Source organism: Delphinus delphis, chromosome 10 (genome assembly GCF_949987515.2).
Source record: "Delphinus delphis chromosome 10, mDelDel1.2, whole genome shotgun sequence".
NCBI lineage: Eukaryota > Metazoa > Chordata > Mammalia > Artiodactyla > Delphinidae > Delphinus > Delphinus delphis.
In genome coordinates, this window is record NC_082692.2 from 25,370,881 (window position 1) to 25,384,964 (window position 14,084).

The following is a 14,084-nucleotide window of genomic DNA, read 5'->3' on the forward strand; positions in this document are numbered from 1 at the left end:
GGCATTGAGTCCAGCCCTGCAGGGACCTCCTTGTTTGGCCTAGTCTCTGGTGAGGGTTCTAATAAGCAGGTCCTCTAGACTGGTGGCCCAGGGTGGGAAGAGGGGGGTGGGTGATTCACTTTCACTTCCCTGGTAGTGGTGGTGGTGTTACTGTTACTGAGTCCAAGCTCATACTGCTCGCTACACAACAGGCCAATAAATCGAGAGATGAGGTGTTGGGACAAGGAATAGAGACTTTATTCAGAAAGCCAGCAGACCAGAAGCTGGTGGACTAGTGTCCCAAAGAACCATCTTACCTGAGTTAGAATTCAGGCTTCTTTTATACCAAAAGGGGAGAGGTGTGGCTGGTGGCTGCAGACTTCTTGGTGCTGGTCAATCCCCAGCAGGGATGCGAAGCCTTTGTTCTTGCAGCTGTCCATGTAGGTCTGGTCACAGTGTTCTTGTACATCTCCAACAAGACAAATATTGTTCTCTGTTCTGTAACTTTTTATCTCTGTATGAATGGAAAAGTGCCATACTTTCAAAGGTCAGAGTCTTGAGAACGGGCTACTCTGTGTATTTCAGCCCACAGGCAACCGTCTTTTCCAAAAGGTGCAGAGCCAGCATGACTAAGCACAGGAGAAGGACCAGATCTAATATGGAGTCAGGTTTGTTCTTCCTTATTACAAGACAGTGCTGCCTCTTTCCTGCTGCGTTGCCCATCCTCAGACCTCTCTCTATGATCCACCAAAAGGGAGGGGCAGCCCTAGTCTCTCCTGGGGAATGGAATTACAAAGCCTTTTTCGTGTGAAGGATTACCACCTACCTGAACAATTTCCAAAATCATCTTCTGTTTAATCAGGGAACCTACATCAAGAAGAGCAAAAAGATACCCTTGCAGTGTCCGGTTTGTCTATAAACTCTAAAGACAGATGTTTATTCACACACGTGAAATAAATTTAACAAAAATTAAAAATCAGGCGAGTTTGTGAACCCAATGGTGGATTTAGGCTCGATGCTTGGCGCATAGCAGACCCTCCTCCGTAAATCTCAGTTTTTCTCTCCTTCCAAACCTGCAACGGGGTGTAGAGATTTGTGCTGATGACCCTGAAGATGACAGCTGCCTCCAAGTCGGCCAGTATGAGCTAGGAGGGCTAGAAATCCACAACAGAGACACGTCTGGTGGCAGCACGGCGGCTGGTCCAGGGCAGGGAAGCCTGTCTGCTCCCAAATGCCTGCCAGGCCCTCCTGCAGTTGGGGTTTGCCCCGTAGGAGTCTCTCTAGGTCTGGGCCCACAGTTCAGGCCTGCTCCCTGTAATTCAAAAAGAATTAAGCATTGAAAAGTGGAATTGTGGGGAAGGGGGTGCTTTACTCTAGTGACAGAAAGATGAAATGAGATGTCTGCATCCTTTAACACAGGTATCTGCCGGAAAATAAATGTTCTGCCCCACGTGTCAGAACACTGCAGAAATTGCTGATAGAAAAGAGATAACACCCCGAGGTCAACAATTCTGGCTGAACAGTGCCTTGTGTGTCTTTTGCCCAAAGCGAAAGATTAAGACCAACAGCCTGACTGTAATCAAGGCAGAACGATGTGTCTGAAACCCCGATTCTTGAGACTTCAGCCGCGGGCCCCAGTGTCTCCCACCCATCGTGGCGTGGATGGCTCCATCTGGAGAGCACTCAGGTCTGAACTACTCACATGGTACACGCTTATCCCTCAAGCGCGGCCCCAGACCAGCGGCGTGGGGGGCCCCTAGGAGCTGAAAGGCAGAGTCTCAGGCCTGGCCCCAGACCTGCTGAATCAGAATCTGCATCCTAACGAGATCTCATGTATCTATGTGCCCACTGACGTTTTAGACACGGCCTGTATTCTTACTCATCTTTCCAAACAAACACAGTCTCGGCTCCCCATGTAGAATGTGACCCTCACCAGGTGTGAGAATGTTCTGTCTTCTTTCATGTCTTCTTTCATCCCCTGTTTGCTGTCTATACGATAGGAATCATCAAGCATTTGCTTATTAAGGACAATTCTAAAACCCTGCCTCCGACCAAACTAACCAGACACAAAAGGTACCCAGGAGTAGGGTTGTAGATTTAGCCAATAAAAGTCCAAGATGCCAGTTAAATTTGCATTTCAGATAAGCAACAAATCGTTCTTTGGTACAAGTATGTCCGAAGTGTTGCCTGTGTCCTGTATTTTATCTACTCAGGAGTCAAAGTCCTGGGCTGCCCAGTCCACCTCCCGGCTCTATCTCTGCTGCCTTATATTTGAGACCCTCACGTGCTCCCAGTGGTGGTGGCTTTGGTACATGTTTCAAACCCCAGTTCATGGCTTGCTTCCTTTCTTCCACCGAGGGTGAGAGGCATATGGTGAAACTGGCATCAGAAAGACCTGGCGTCTGGCTCTGCCAGATTGGCGACGAAGCCAGTTTTATCTTTCTGAGCCTCTGTCTCCTTCCCTGTAGAATGAGGGTATTGGTCCTCGCAACGCCATATAGATAGTGCCTGCAACAAAATGCATCCCCGCTCCACCTCCCTGGCGGCCTTGATTACCTCTTCATAACTGTTGTACATGGGTCCATACCCTTCTCCAGTAACAACTCCAGAGAACGGGATGTGAACTGCACTTAACGATACAAACCTGGGCTGCCTCCACATAACATCTGTTACTGGTCTGCCCTGAATTCAGCTCTGATTTAGGCAGTTCCTGGGTTGCAAATTTAGGTTGAGATTCTTTACTCTAGTTGCTTCCCAGGTAAAATGTGGTAATGACATGGTTGTTATTTTTGCAACTATGGCAACCTTTTGTTTGAGAGGAAACGGTATTTAACCACCACCAATCAATGAGTTTTCGTGTCAGTGGTCTAAATTGCATTTCTAACTAAAACGTGTTTGGGATTTCCATGCATTCCACAAGGAGCGTGTCTTTTTTTTCCCCTTCCATTTCCACCTGCTTTTTCTGTTCTTTTTAACCACAGTTGCTGACACTACTAGAGGTTAGCAGAGGCAAGAAAGCCCATTCTATCCCTGTTGGCAACTCAGTGAGAGAGGAAATTGAATTTTTCAGTGGTATTTTTTCCCAAATGGGAAAAAAAAAGCTGAAATTGATGTATATATTTAATCTTTATTTTTATTAAGTATGTGTACAAGCCATATATATATATTTGATAATATCTGAATAATCAAAAAGTTAAAGAAGTACCAGTTTTATGAAGTGTGTTGCTTCTACAGTTTAATTTGATTTTAAGGTAAAATTAGTAGAGAGTCCCAGCACCAGCCCTTAACGTTGCAGACGAAGCTTAGGGGTCTGGGTTACAGTTAAGGAAGCAATATTTCAAAATAATGAGAGGAGCTTGGATTAAAATATTACGTCTGGGGCTTCCCTGGTGGCGCAGTGGTTGAGAGTCCGCCTGCCGATGCAGGGGACACGGCTTCGTGCCCCGGTCCGGGAAGATCCCACACGCCGCGGAGCGGCTGGGCCCGTGAGCCATGGCCTCTGAACCTGCGCGTCCGGAGCCTGTGCTCCGCAACAGGAGAGGCCACAACAGTGAGAGGCCCGCGTACCGCAAAAAAAAAAAAAAAATTATGTCTGCTTGCTTTTCCTCAGTCAAGACTTTGTTTTGTTTTATTTTTTAATATATTTTTTTATGTGGACCATTTTTAAAGCCTTTATTGAATTTGTTACAATATTGCTTCTGTTTTATGTTTTGGGTTTTTGGCCGGCAGGCATGTGGGATCTTAGCTCCCCGAACAGGGATCGAACCTGCACCCCCGGCATTGGAAGGTGAAGTCTTAACCACTGGACAGCCAGGGAAGTCCCTGGTTTTGGGTTTTGGTTTCTATAAACCCATCTAACATTGTTCACAATAGAGTAGTGCCTATCAAGGGCCACTATAAATCTCTTTCAGACACCCGAGAACTGGAAAATTACTGAAGACTGCAAGTCTGTTCTCTGAAAATCCACATCCTGTAGAGACACAGCCAGCCTGGGTACTGCTGGACCAGAATAGACATAAACCCGCCCCCTTTTCCTGCACCTTGCCCTTTGAAGCCCAATAAAAGACTCAAACTCCCACCCTTCGGTGCCGATGCCACTCTATGTGCCTGGCCCCTTTCCTCCCTTGGAAAGTAAATAAAAACTCTCTTTTCTCTCCTTGCTAATATTTCTGTGAATTCTTTCACAACCTATGTTGGCTCACCTAACAGTTTCCAGCTTGCCCAATTTTTGTTAACACAGATATTTTGACCCATGGGTTTGCATTTCTAGCCTGGGCCAGGCTTGGTCTTCTCTGTTACAGACGCTCACTCACACACAACATAACTGTAACTAAAAGGAAAGTTTTAGCAAAAAGTACTTAGCCTTACTATGTATGATACATCTTGGTATTTATTATTATATTGCAATTGAAAAATGGTAATTAGAACCCGTTGTGTTGATTTCACAGTCCACAATGGGCCACAACCCATAGTTGGCAAACACTGGTATGGAGACGTTCCAAGACATAGGTGTCAAATAAAAGTGCATTTGAATAGGTTCCCCACTTGTTTTCGGCTAGTCGCTTAACCTCTAGAGACATCAAAATCCTCAACTGTAAACTTAGAATAATAACAGAATTTACCTCAACTAATTTTTATGAAGATGAAATGAGGATAAAAATGAGAAATGCCCACTCTGTGGTAGACACGAAACATATGTTAGTTCCTTTCCATATACTATAAAGGTAATGTACTAACATCTCTTTCTCTAGATGGTAAAATAAAAGTCACCCAGCAGTGAAAAAATATAGAATTCCAATAGAAAAAAAAGAATGAGCTTCCTCTTCTGTGGAGAGAATTTAGAAGGGTTTGGGGACAGTCAAGGCAGGATTCAGCCCCAGTTAATGTTTTTGAACAAGTGCGTAATGGCAGCCAAAGACTGACACTTCTCCCTGCTCCTCTCTGTAAGTGAAGTTTTCTGGTTTCAAAGCCCCTCACAGGCCTAAGGTGACAGCTGTGTAAGAACAAAGTTTCTCTGTTTATGTCCTCAGAGTGAGGACAGATGCAATCTGAGACTTGGTTTGGTGCAATTTCAAAATCATGCCCACTGATAGGTGAGAATTTGGTCCAAGGAAGAACCATGTGGGACCCCTCCAATGCCGCCATGAAGGCAGACACTACCCCTTCTGTTCGAACATACGTTATAAAGTGCAGTTTGCTTCTGTGGTCTGATTCATCCAGCTTCACGGTAACTGAGGGACTGCTATCATGGCAGGAAAGCCCAAGCTTCACTATGTCAACGCATGAGGCAGGATGGTGGCCATCCGGTGGCTCCTGGCTGCAGCTGGAGTGGAGACAGGTCCTCCTAACTTGGATCTAAATTGACTATCAAAGTGCTTTTCTTGTATAAGCTAGGAGACTTCCACACTTGAGGAGCTGGGGATGATTTTTCATTACATAAAAATAGCTGCACATTAAAAAAGAAATGGACTGATGTGACCAAATGAATACGTAAATAATCCTGCCCATGGAAGAGCAGGAAAACAATTTTTTTTTCAATTTTAAAGGAAACAAAAGAAACATCAACTAATCCAATTGCGTGAACCTTATTTGGATTTCATTTCAACAAACTGTAAATATTATTTGTGACACATACAACAAGTGGAAACTTGATGGTTGATTGAGCATTAGTTATTAAAGAACTATTGTTAACATTTTAGGTGTGATTTTAGGTTTATTATTGTGTTTATGTTCAAAATAGTTCTTACATTTTAGAAATATGCATCAAGTATATAAGGATGAAATGATATGCTATCTAGGATCTTCCATTTTTACAAGAAGGGGAGGGTGGATGGGCATAGAGATGACACAAGATTGGCTTGAGTTGATAATTATTAAAGATGTAGGAAGGATATGAGAACCACTGTACTTTTATTTTTGTACATGCTAGAAATTTCCACAATAAAAGGATGAATGTATATAATATTAGAAAATAAATGTAGTTAAAGTTGATATAATCACAAATATGGGAATGAGCCGGCTGTAACAAACCATCTGTTAAAGATTTAATACATTCACTCAGCAATGATTTGGGGGGAGGGCACCTTTAGTACCAGGCTCTGTACTAAGTTCTGGGGATACAGAAATGAATGAGACAGACACAGTCCTTGCCCTCAGGCAGCTTACACTCTAGTGAGGATGCAGACAAGGAAGTGGGGGATTAAAGGAGGGGAGGGGTGGGAGCATCTAGGGGACATCCAAGCATTTTACAGTGTTAAAATGACATATTCCCTGGAGCACATGTGGGACTCTGTTGAGTGCTTCCCTCTAGAGGTGTCCCTGAGAAAAGCACATCTTAACTCAGGTCAGAAGGACACAGCAACTCTGTGCCGGTTTCCTGGGGGAGGGAGTCATGGACAGACTCCAGAGATCTGGTCCCTCAGGGGAGAGCAAGCGGTAAAGGAGGGTTTCAGATGAGGTGTTGTCCTGCAAAGGGAACCTCCAGTGTGCTCTTCGCCTCCCAACAGCATGTTTACCTAAGCCTCGGGATTACACTTTGTCGATTGCTTCACGAATGCACAGGACGTTAGCCTTGTCCGTTATCAAGTTCATGAAGAAACAAGTACATAAAAATGCAAACAGTGCCAGTTTAGGTTGTTTAATTTCTATAAATCAGCAACCACAGTTTTCGTTGTGGTCCAGCTTTGGGGTTCAAGGATGTGTTCAGAGCCCCCAGGCAGGATGAGTTCAGCACAGGAGGCTGAAGTAGGGGGGGATTTTGAGAGGATCCCAGGCCTCCTCTTGTCCAGCCCAGCCTGACTGAGGAGGGTGTGAGACAAGGCTTACCAGAGGCTCTTGGTCGGGACTTCTGGGTTCTCTGGGCCCAGAGGCAGATCCTCACAACCCCATCTCCGTCGGTCTCACAAGCAACATCACACCAGCAAGTCCCATCCTACCTCGGCCACCCTCCCACACTGACCACCCACCACCCCCTATGTTATCTGGAACTGGGTGCTTTATAAATTGTTGCCCACACACCTCACTCTCTGTATAGTCTGACCCTATGGGATCATGTAGAGCCACAATAAACTGTTTAGCAAGTTAGAAACTCCCAGTTCCCAAACTTTTCACCATCAAGACCCCTTTTCAAAATATAAAGTTGAATGGAGGGAGGTAATATACAGCAGAGGCCCCTGGTGGCAGCATCTTGGAGGTCAGTGGCCCCATGGGTACTGCGTGCTGGGGGACACCCAATACCCTGTCCTGATCTCACAGGGAGAGAAAGTCTTTCCAGAGATATTAAAACTCCATAACTAGAAGAACTTCCCAGTCCCTTCCTGCCAGTGATATCCCCCTCCCAAATCACTACCTAATCACTGACAGAGGTGGAGGCAGGGTGGAGGTGAATTGAACTTGCAAAATAAGCAGTTACGTGCTGCAACCCGTGCTTTTATCTTGGTGGCTCTAATCCAGATTTCCAGGTGGCCATGATCACCGTCTTCTGTGTGATCATCCTGCCAAACTCAGAAATCCTACAGTCTCCATAGTCTGCACCAGACAGAGGCCAAGCTGTGGAATGAAATAACAAAAATGCTGTGGAATGCATGCTCAGTAATGCTGTGGAATGAAATCATAAAAGTCACTATTTCTGCTTTCCAGTTTGAAGAGATATTTATGGAAACTTCAGAAGACTTGGATAAGTTAAGAAATGGTAAGACCAAGAAACTAAATTCCTCTGATGGGAGGATCGAGTACAAGTCATAAGTTGAGGTTTCAACCGCAGCAATGCCATGTGTGTGCATGGTGGGAGTGGGGTCAGTGGAGAGGGAGAAGCATGGTTAAAGGTAAGGGATGGGGCTTCTTGAGCAGGTCTTGCAGCTCACTCAGGACTAGGAAGGGCTGGAACTCTGAGTATTTGCTAAAGGAGCCGGCCCGGGCGGTACCCTGTGAATGCCCTCACTGTGCACTCCCTGCCTTTCTGCACCGTGAGTGACTGTATCAGTCCAGGATGCCACACAGCCCTCCCACCCAAGGAAAACAAATGCATTAGAAAGAAGAGGGGAGAAACAGGCCCAGCAGTTGCCTTGAATTCTTTTCTCTGGCAAGTTTGACAAGGTAACATCCTAGCAGTATTGCGGAATTGGTGAGCAGGGAAAGGGTCCTCCACATAGAAATCTCTCAAAACCTGCCTTATATGATGTGAGACTTACTTGAGAACTTCCCATTTGAAATGGCAACCTACTACAGCTTCTTCCAACTTCTTTCGAAAATATCCGTGAAGACAAATTGACACAGAATTAAAAGGAACCTCCCATGTATCTGAATGGGAAATAAAAAGAGAAATGAAATAATAAGTTCAAAAGTAAAAGGCAGATTAATAGGAAAAAGAAGGACTATAGCAAGCTAAAACCAAATGCCATCCTGCTTAAGCGTTCCAGATCATTTTAGTGTTTCATTTTATATCTGCGGTTATTTCAACATCTTTTCATCCTAGAAGGGTGTAATTCATCAAATACTTCACTGTATTTCTTTTCTTCTTTCAAAAGAAGGCAGTTTGATGTTCCAGCAAGTGCCCGTGGTTGAAATTGATGGGATGAAGCTGGTGCAGACCAGAGCCATTCTCAGCTACATTGCCACCAAATACGACCTCTATGGGAAAGACATGAAAGAGAGAGCCCCGTACGGTACTTTTTCTGTTCTTTCATCAATGATTAATAGGAACGATCTAGGTCCTTCCCTGAGTGATCAGGATGTGCTCTCACGGATCATGACCGACAGCCGTATAGACCTTAGTGGGTATAACTGAGTACAGCAGAGACCTATGAGGATGAGGGAAGAGTGGAACTTGGAGTGGCATCAAGAGCTTATGAAAGAGGATGTGGTCCATGGATATAGTACAGTGACAGAGGTTTCCAAACACAGGTGAACTATAAAGCCAGGAGGATGCTGGAACCATGACCTCAGGAGCTCAGGCTGGACACCCACCAACAGCTAGAGACAAGGGACAAAGTGTTTGAGTGTCTAGAGGATAAAGACTGGAAAGGGAAGGATCTAAAGGAATTGATTCTTAAGTTTCAGAAATTTTAGAATGATGACCAGGAACCTAATTTATCAGTCCTTTATATGGACTGGCCACTTGACAGAGTAAACAAAGGCTGGTCCTCTAGATGCCAGGATTATCTGCAACATTTTACTGTAAGTCTGAAGCAGCCAGATTTATTCAATACAAGCATATTTGAGGGAAATTTGTTCTCTGTTGTGATGGGGCCACATGACTGATACTAAAATCATGTAATGAACTGTGAACAGTTACTCAGAAAGTTAAACATATAGTTACCATATGACTCAGCAATTCCACTTCTAAGTATATACCCAGGAGAGTCAAAAATACATCCACGCTAAAACTTGTACACAAAAGTGCACAGCAATGTTGTTCATAATATTCAAAAAGTGGAAGCAAACAAAATGTCCAACAACTGACGAATTGATGAACAAGGGATGGTACATCCATACAATGGAATATTTTTAGCCATGAACAAGAGTAAAGTACCAATACATGTGACAACATGAATGAACTTTGAAAAGTACTAAATGAAAAACACTGGACACAAAAGGCCACATACTGTATGATTCCAAATGTATGAAATGTCCAGATGTTCAAATCCATAGAAATAGAAAGTAGTTGAGTGGTTACCTGGGGCTGGAATGTGGAGGAATTGGAGAGTGACTGTCAAGGGTACTGGATTTCCTTTTGGATAAAATGATAAAAATAATGTTCTGGAATTAGAATGTGGTGATGGTTTCAGGATGATAGTACAATTTAAAGGATGAAAATGATACCATATGAATATATTTCAATAAAGTTTTACTTTAAAAAACTCCTATAGGAAGCCCTGTTTGGAACAAAAACAAAAAATCACCCGGAATATACATTGTTGAAACTGTGTGAAAAATTGCACTATTTCACAATATATTTTGTTTTTTTTTTAAAGATTTACTTATTACTTATTTATTTATTTTATTTTATTTTTTTGGCTGCATCAGGTCTTAGTTGTGCCACACAGGATCTTACGTTGTGACGTGCAGGTTTTCTCTCTCTAGTTGTGGCGCACAGGTTCCAGAGTGGTGCGCTCTGTAGTTTGTGGTATGCAGGCTCTCTAGTTGTGGCGCTAGGGCTTAGTTGCCCCTCCACATGTGGGATCTTAGTTCCCTGACCACGGATCAAACCGCGCCCTCTGCATTGTGAGGCGGATTCTTTACCACTGAACCGCCAGGGAAGTCCCCTGACAATATATTTTGGGTGGAGTCTTGAGAAACGCAAACAAGGTCAGAGCCAGGCAACCGTATGTGGAGACGGTTGTGGAGTCATGTTCTGTGGGAAATAGTTGGAGGAACTACTGATATTGGATATCTAAATGGTCCTGGTGGTGTAACAGGATGGGACAGGGAGAGGGATGTGACTGGGACCGTGGTGCCAGGACTCTCTCTGGACATGACTGAGGTGGTACTAATGCAACACACTGTGCACAGAACACACCACAACAGACATGGCAAACCCTATGTGTGGTCTCAGTGGTTACCTGTAGTGATTCATCCATTTCTCTCTTGCCTCTGACTCTGGATGGGTCACCGGTGTGCTTTGTCCCTATATTTGATTTGTGTATAACCAAAATATTAGACATATGTCTACCTTAATGGCTTTGTTCTAGAATGAAATGTTAAAATTAGTAAAACTCATAACTGAATGACTGACATAGAAAAATGCACCCAGTGGAGGTGTATCACCTCCTTTTATCACCTCCTGATGTCCCACTCTTATCCATTCTTAAACTATAAAATCTAAGGCAGGAGACATTTGACACTTTGGTCATTTTGTTTTTCAGGATTGATATGTATTCAGAAGGTGTGACAGATTTGGGTGAGATGATCATGCTTTTGCCAGTGAACCCACCTGATCAAAAGGTTGTCAAGATGACGCTGATCCGAGAAAGAACGACAAACCGTTACCTCCCTGCATTTGAAAAAGTCAGTGGACTGTTTAGTGTTTTTGGCACTGAGATCAGAGGACCAAGAAAAATAGTGCCTGGCATTGCAGGGGCATTGACCTTCACCTCTGTGAGTATTTCTGAATACTAATGTAACATCCTGATTCTCAAGGTATTTTATAAAAATCGACTATGAGGAAGAATTGTACCAGTTTTACCCAAGTTCTAATTTTTCAGCAAAATTTTGATTTACTTAGACCCAGTCTGGAATTCTCTACTTGATTGAATTTCGTGGTTGTACTTAGAGCTTGGGCTGAGAGCCACACTGGAGCCTGGAGTAGATGGATCCTGCAGAACACAGTGCAGGGCCTTTGATCCAAGAGGAGCACAATGACAGCAATGCATCAGAAAATATTCTGGTAGCATGTGTAGGGGGACATGAGACCAGCTGCCCTTCAGAAGAATGTGGTACTGTTTCAGGGATGAATGAGATGTTTCTAAATAGAGATGGGGGCAGTGGGGTGGGGAGGAAGAGACAGAGGAAGAGTTGTTCAGGAAAAAATAATCTACAAATTTTGAGGACATGGCTCTCAGAATTTTGAAGAAAATCATACAAAACCAAGGAAATGATGTTCCATCATTATACCTAGTATATATCTTAGTTAATGTTTCTCTTTTAAGGTAAGAGGAGAACATTTCAAGATCAAAACTACCTGAAATCATGTGAAACAAAAATCATGAACCAAAAAAAATGACTTAAAGAGATTCAGGAGACTTCCATATAAATAAAAAGATTAACACCAACACCCACATCTTTATAAAGCATAGGGTCATTCTTTCATTTATTCAGCAAATGCTAATTCATTGTTTGCATGTCCAGCCATGATATTCAAGGAGTGAAGCATTTAACAGTAATCACAGAGCACACCCTCCTGGCCCTCGTGGTGCTGAGGGTTTATGGAACCTTCACATGGTGATAAGCTCTTCAGTGATTGCAGTTTGAGTACAGCTATACTTTGAAAACAACGGGCCCCATGACAACATAAGTAAAAATTATATATTACAAAATACATTTATTGTTTGTTTGTTTGTTTGTTTGGCTGTACTGCGCGGCTTGCAGGATCTTAGTTCCCCAACCAGGGATCGAACCCGTGCCCCCTGCAGTGGAAGCATGGAGTCCTAACCACTGAACTACCAGGGAATTCCCTATTACAGAATACGTTTTGATGTTATTATATTCTTTTCCAAATAATTACCCATTTGTCCATACTTCTATATGTATACATAAGCTGAAAGTGTATTTGCTAAAACGTTATTATCTTTAGTTGGTGGTGCTGTGTGTGTTTTTTCTCTTTGTACTTTATGATTTCCAGATTAGTGGAATATTTTAATAAATATCACATATTTCCCTAACATATTATTATAAAAAGTTTCATACATGCAGAAAAGTTTAAAGATGTATAAAATGAACTCATATGAACCCACCACGTGGATACCAAAAAGCTTTGTTTTCCATTATCCTATGTCATTATCTCTCCATTCTTGTTCTGTCAATCAAATGTATTATTTTGGATAGATTTCAAAGTGACTTTAAGTCATCAGGGAAGTTCATTCCCAGACATTACAGCATGTGGATCGTACCATGCTGCAAGTTAGGAGCGCAAGCATGGAGTGCAAGTTAGGAGTCAGGGAGATGGGAGTTCAAGTTGATCCAGGTTTATTTCAGGTCCCAGAGAGAGAGACCAGGAAACCAGGAAGCAGAAAAGAGGAGAAATGTAGACTCTGAAATGGTTTTCTCAGCGTTGAAGAAGACTGTCAAGAAGTTGGAGTCACCACCCAAGGGAGAAAGATGAGAGAGATATGAAGGGCCATGTCATGAAGCCCAGGGCTGCACAGTTTAGGGTGTGGGGCAACAGAAACACTGTGCAGACGGTGCTAAGCCCTTGGCCCAGGGGAAGAAGCAAGTAAGTCAGCCAGAGTGAGGTGGGCCCAGGACAAGGAAATGGTGGCCGGGCTTCCACGGAGGATGAGGAGGGAACACCAGGAACCCACTTGGCCTGTCTTACTGATTCAGGGGGAGCAGAAGCCTTCTTTATTGAGAAGCCTCCTCAATGAAAAGCCCAAGTAGCCCCCGCTCGCCACAACTAGAGAAAGCCCGCCTGCAGCGACGAAGACCCAACACAGCAGAAAACCAAAACAAAACATGTCACGTTTATGGCAACACTATTTAAAAAAGCGAAGACATGGTAGCAACCTAAATGTCCATCAACAGATGAATGGATAAAGATGATGTGGTACATATACACAACAGAATATTACTCAGCCATAAAAATGAACAAGATGGGGCCATTTGTAGAGACATGGATGGACCTATAGACTGTCATACAGAGTGAAGTAGGTCAGAAAGAGAAAAACAAATATCATATATTAACGCATATATGTGGAATCTAGAAAAATGTTACAGATGAACCTGTTTGCAAGGCAGAAATAGAGAGACACAGATGTAGAGAACAAACTTGTGGACACCAAAGGGGGGAAAGGGAGGGTGGGATGAACTGGGAGATTGGGATTCACATATATACACTAATATATATAAAATAGGTAACTAATGAGAACCTGCTGCAGGGCACAGGGAACTCCACTTCGCTGCACAGTAGAAAGTAACACAGCATTGTAAAACATCTATACCCCAATAAAAAAAATAAATAAATAAAATAAAATTTATTATGTAAAAAAAAATGAAATAATGCCATTTGCAGCAACATGGATAGACCCAGAGATTATCATATTAAGTGAAGTAAGTCAGACAGAGAAAGACAAATGGCATATGATAATATATTGCTTATATGTGGAATCTAAAAAGAAAAAAAAAAGGATACAAATGAACTTATTTACAAAACAGAAATAGACCCACAGACCTAGAAAAAAAAAAAACTTATGGTTACCAAAGGGGAAATGTTGGGGAGGGATAAATTAGGAGTTTGGGAGTAACATATACACACTACTATATATAAAATAGATAACCAACAAGGATGTACTGTATAACACAGGGAATTCTTCTCAATATTTTGTAGTGACTTATAAGGGAAAAGAATCTGAGAAAGAATATATATATGTATATATATGTAAATATGTATAACT

The 14,084-nt window shown here is 42.8% G+C and overlaps 1 protein-coding gene and 1 long non-coding RNA gene across 2 annotated transcripts; one reads left to right on the top strand and one right to left on the bottom strand.

Moving 5' to 3' along the window:
* Nucleotides 1-7,420: 7,420 nt before the first annotated feature.
* Nucleotides 7,421-8,576, bottom strand: LOC132431931 (uncharacterized). Its single transcript, XR_009520815.1, has 3 exons — nt 8,480-8,576; nt 8,169-8,277; nt 7,421-7,527 (listed from the first exon to the last, which is right to left on the bottom strand). It is a non-coding gene; the product is annotated as an uncharacterized lncRNA (long non-coding RNA).
* LOC132431930 (glutathione S-transferase A2-like) lies at nt 7,457-12,124 on the top strand. Its single transcript, XM_060021664.1, has 4 exons — nt 7,457-7,669; nt 8,505-8,637; nt 10,842-11,073; nt 11,625-12,124. Exons 1-4 carry the CDS (start codon nt 7,549-7,551, stop codon nt 11,658-11,660), a joined length of 522 nt encoding a protein of 173 aa, XP_059877647.1. The 5' UTR covers nt 7,457-7,548; the 3' UTR covers nt 11,661-12,124.
* Nucleotides 12,125-14,084: the final 1,960 nt, after the last annotated feature.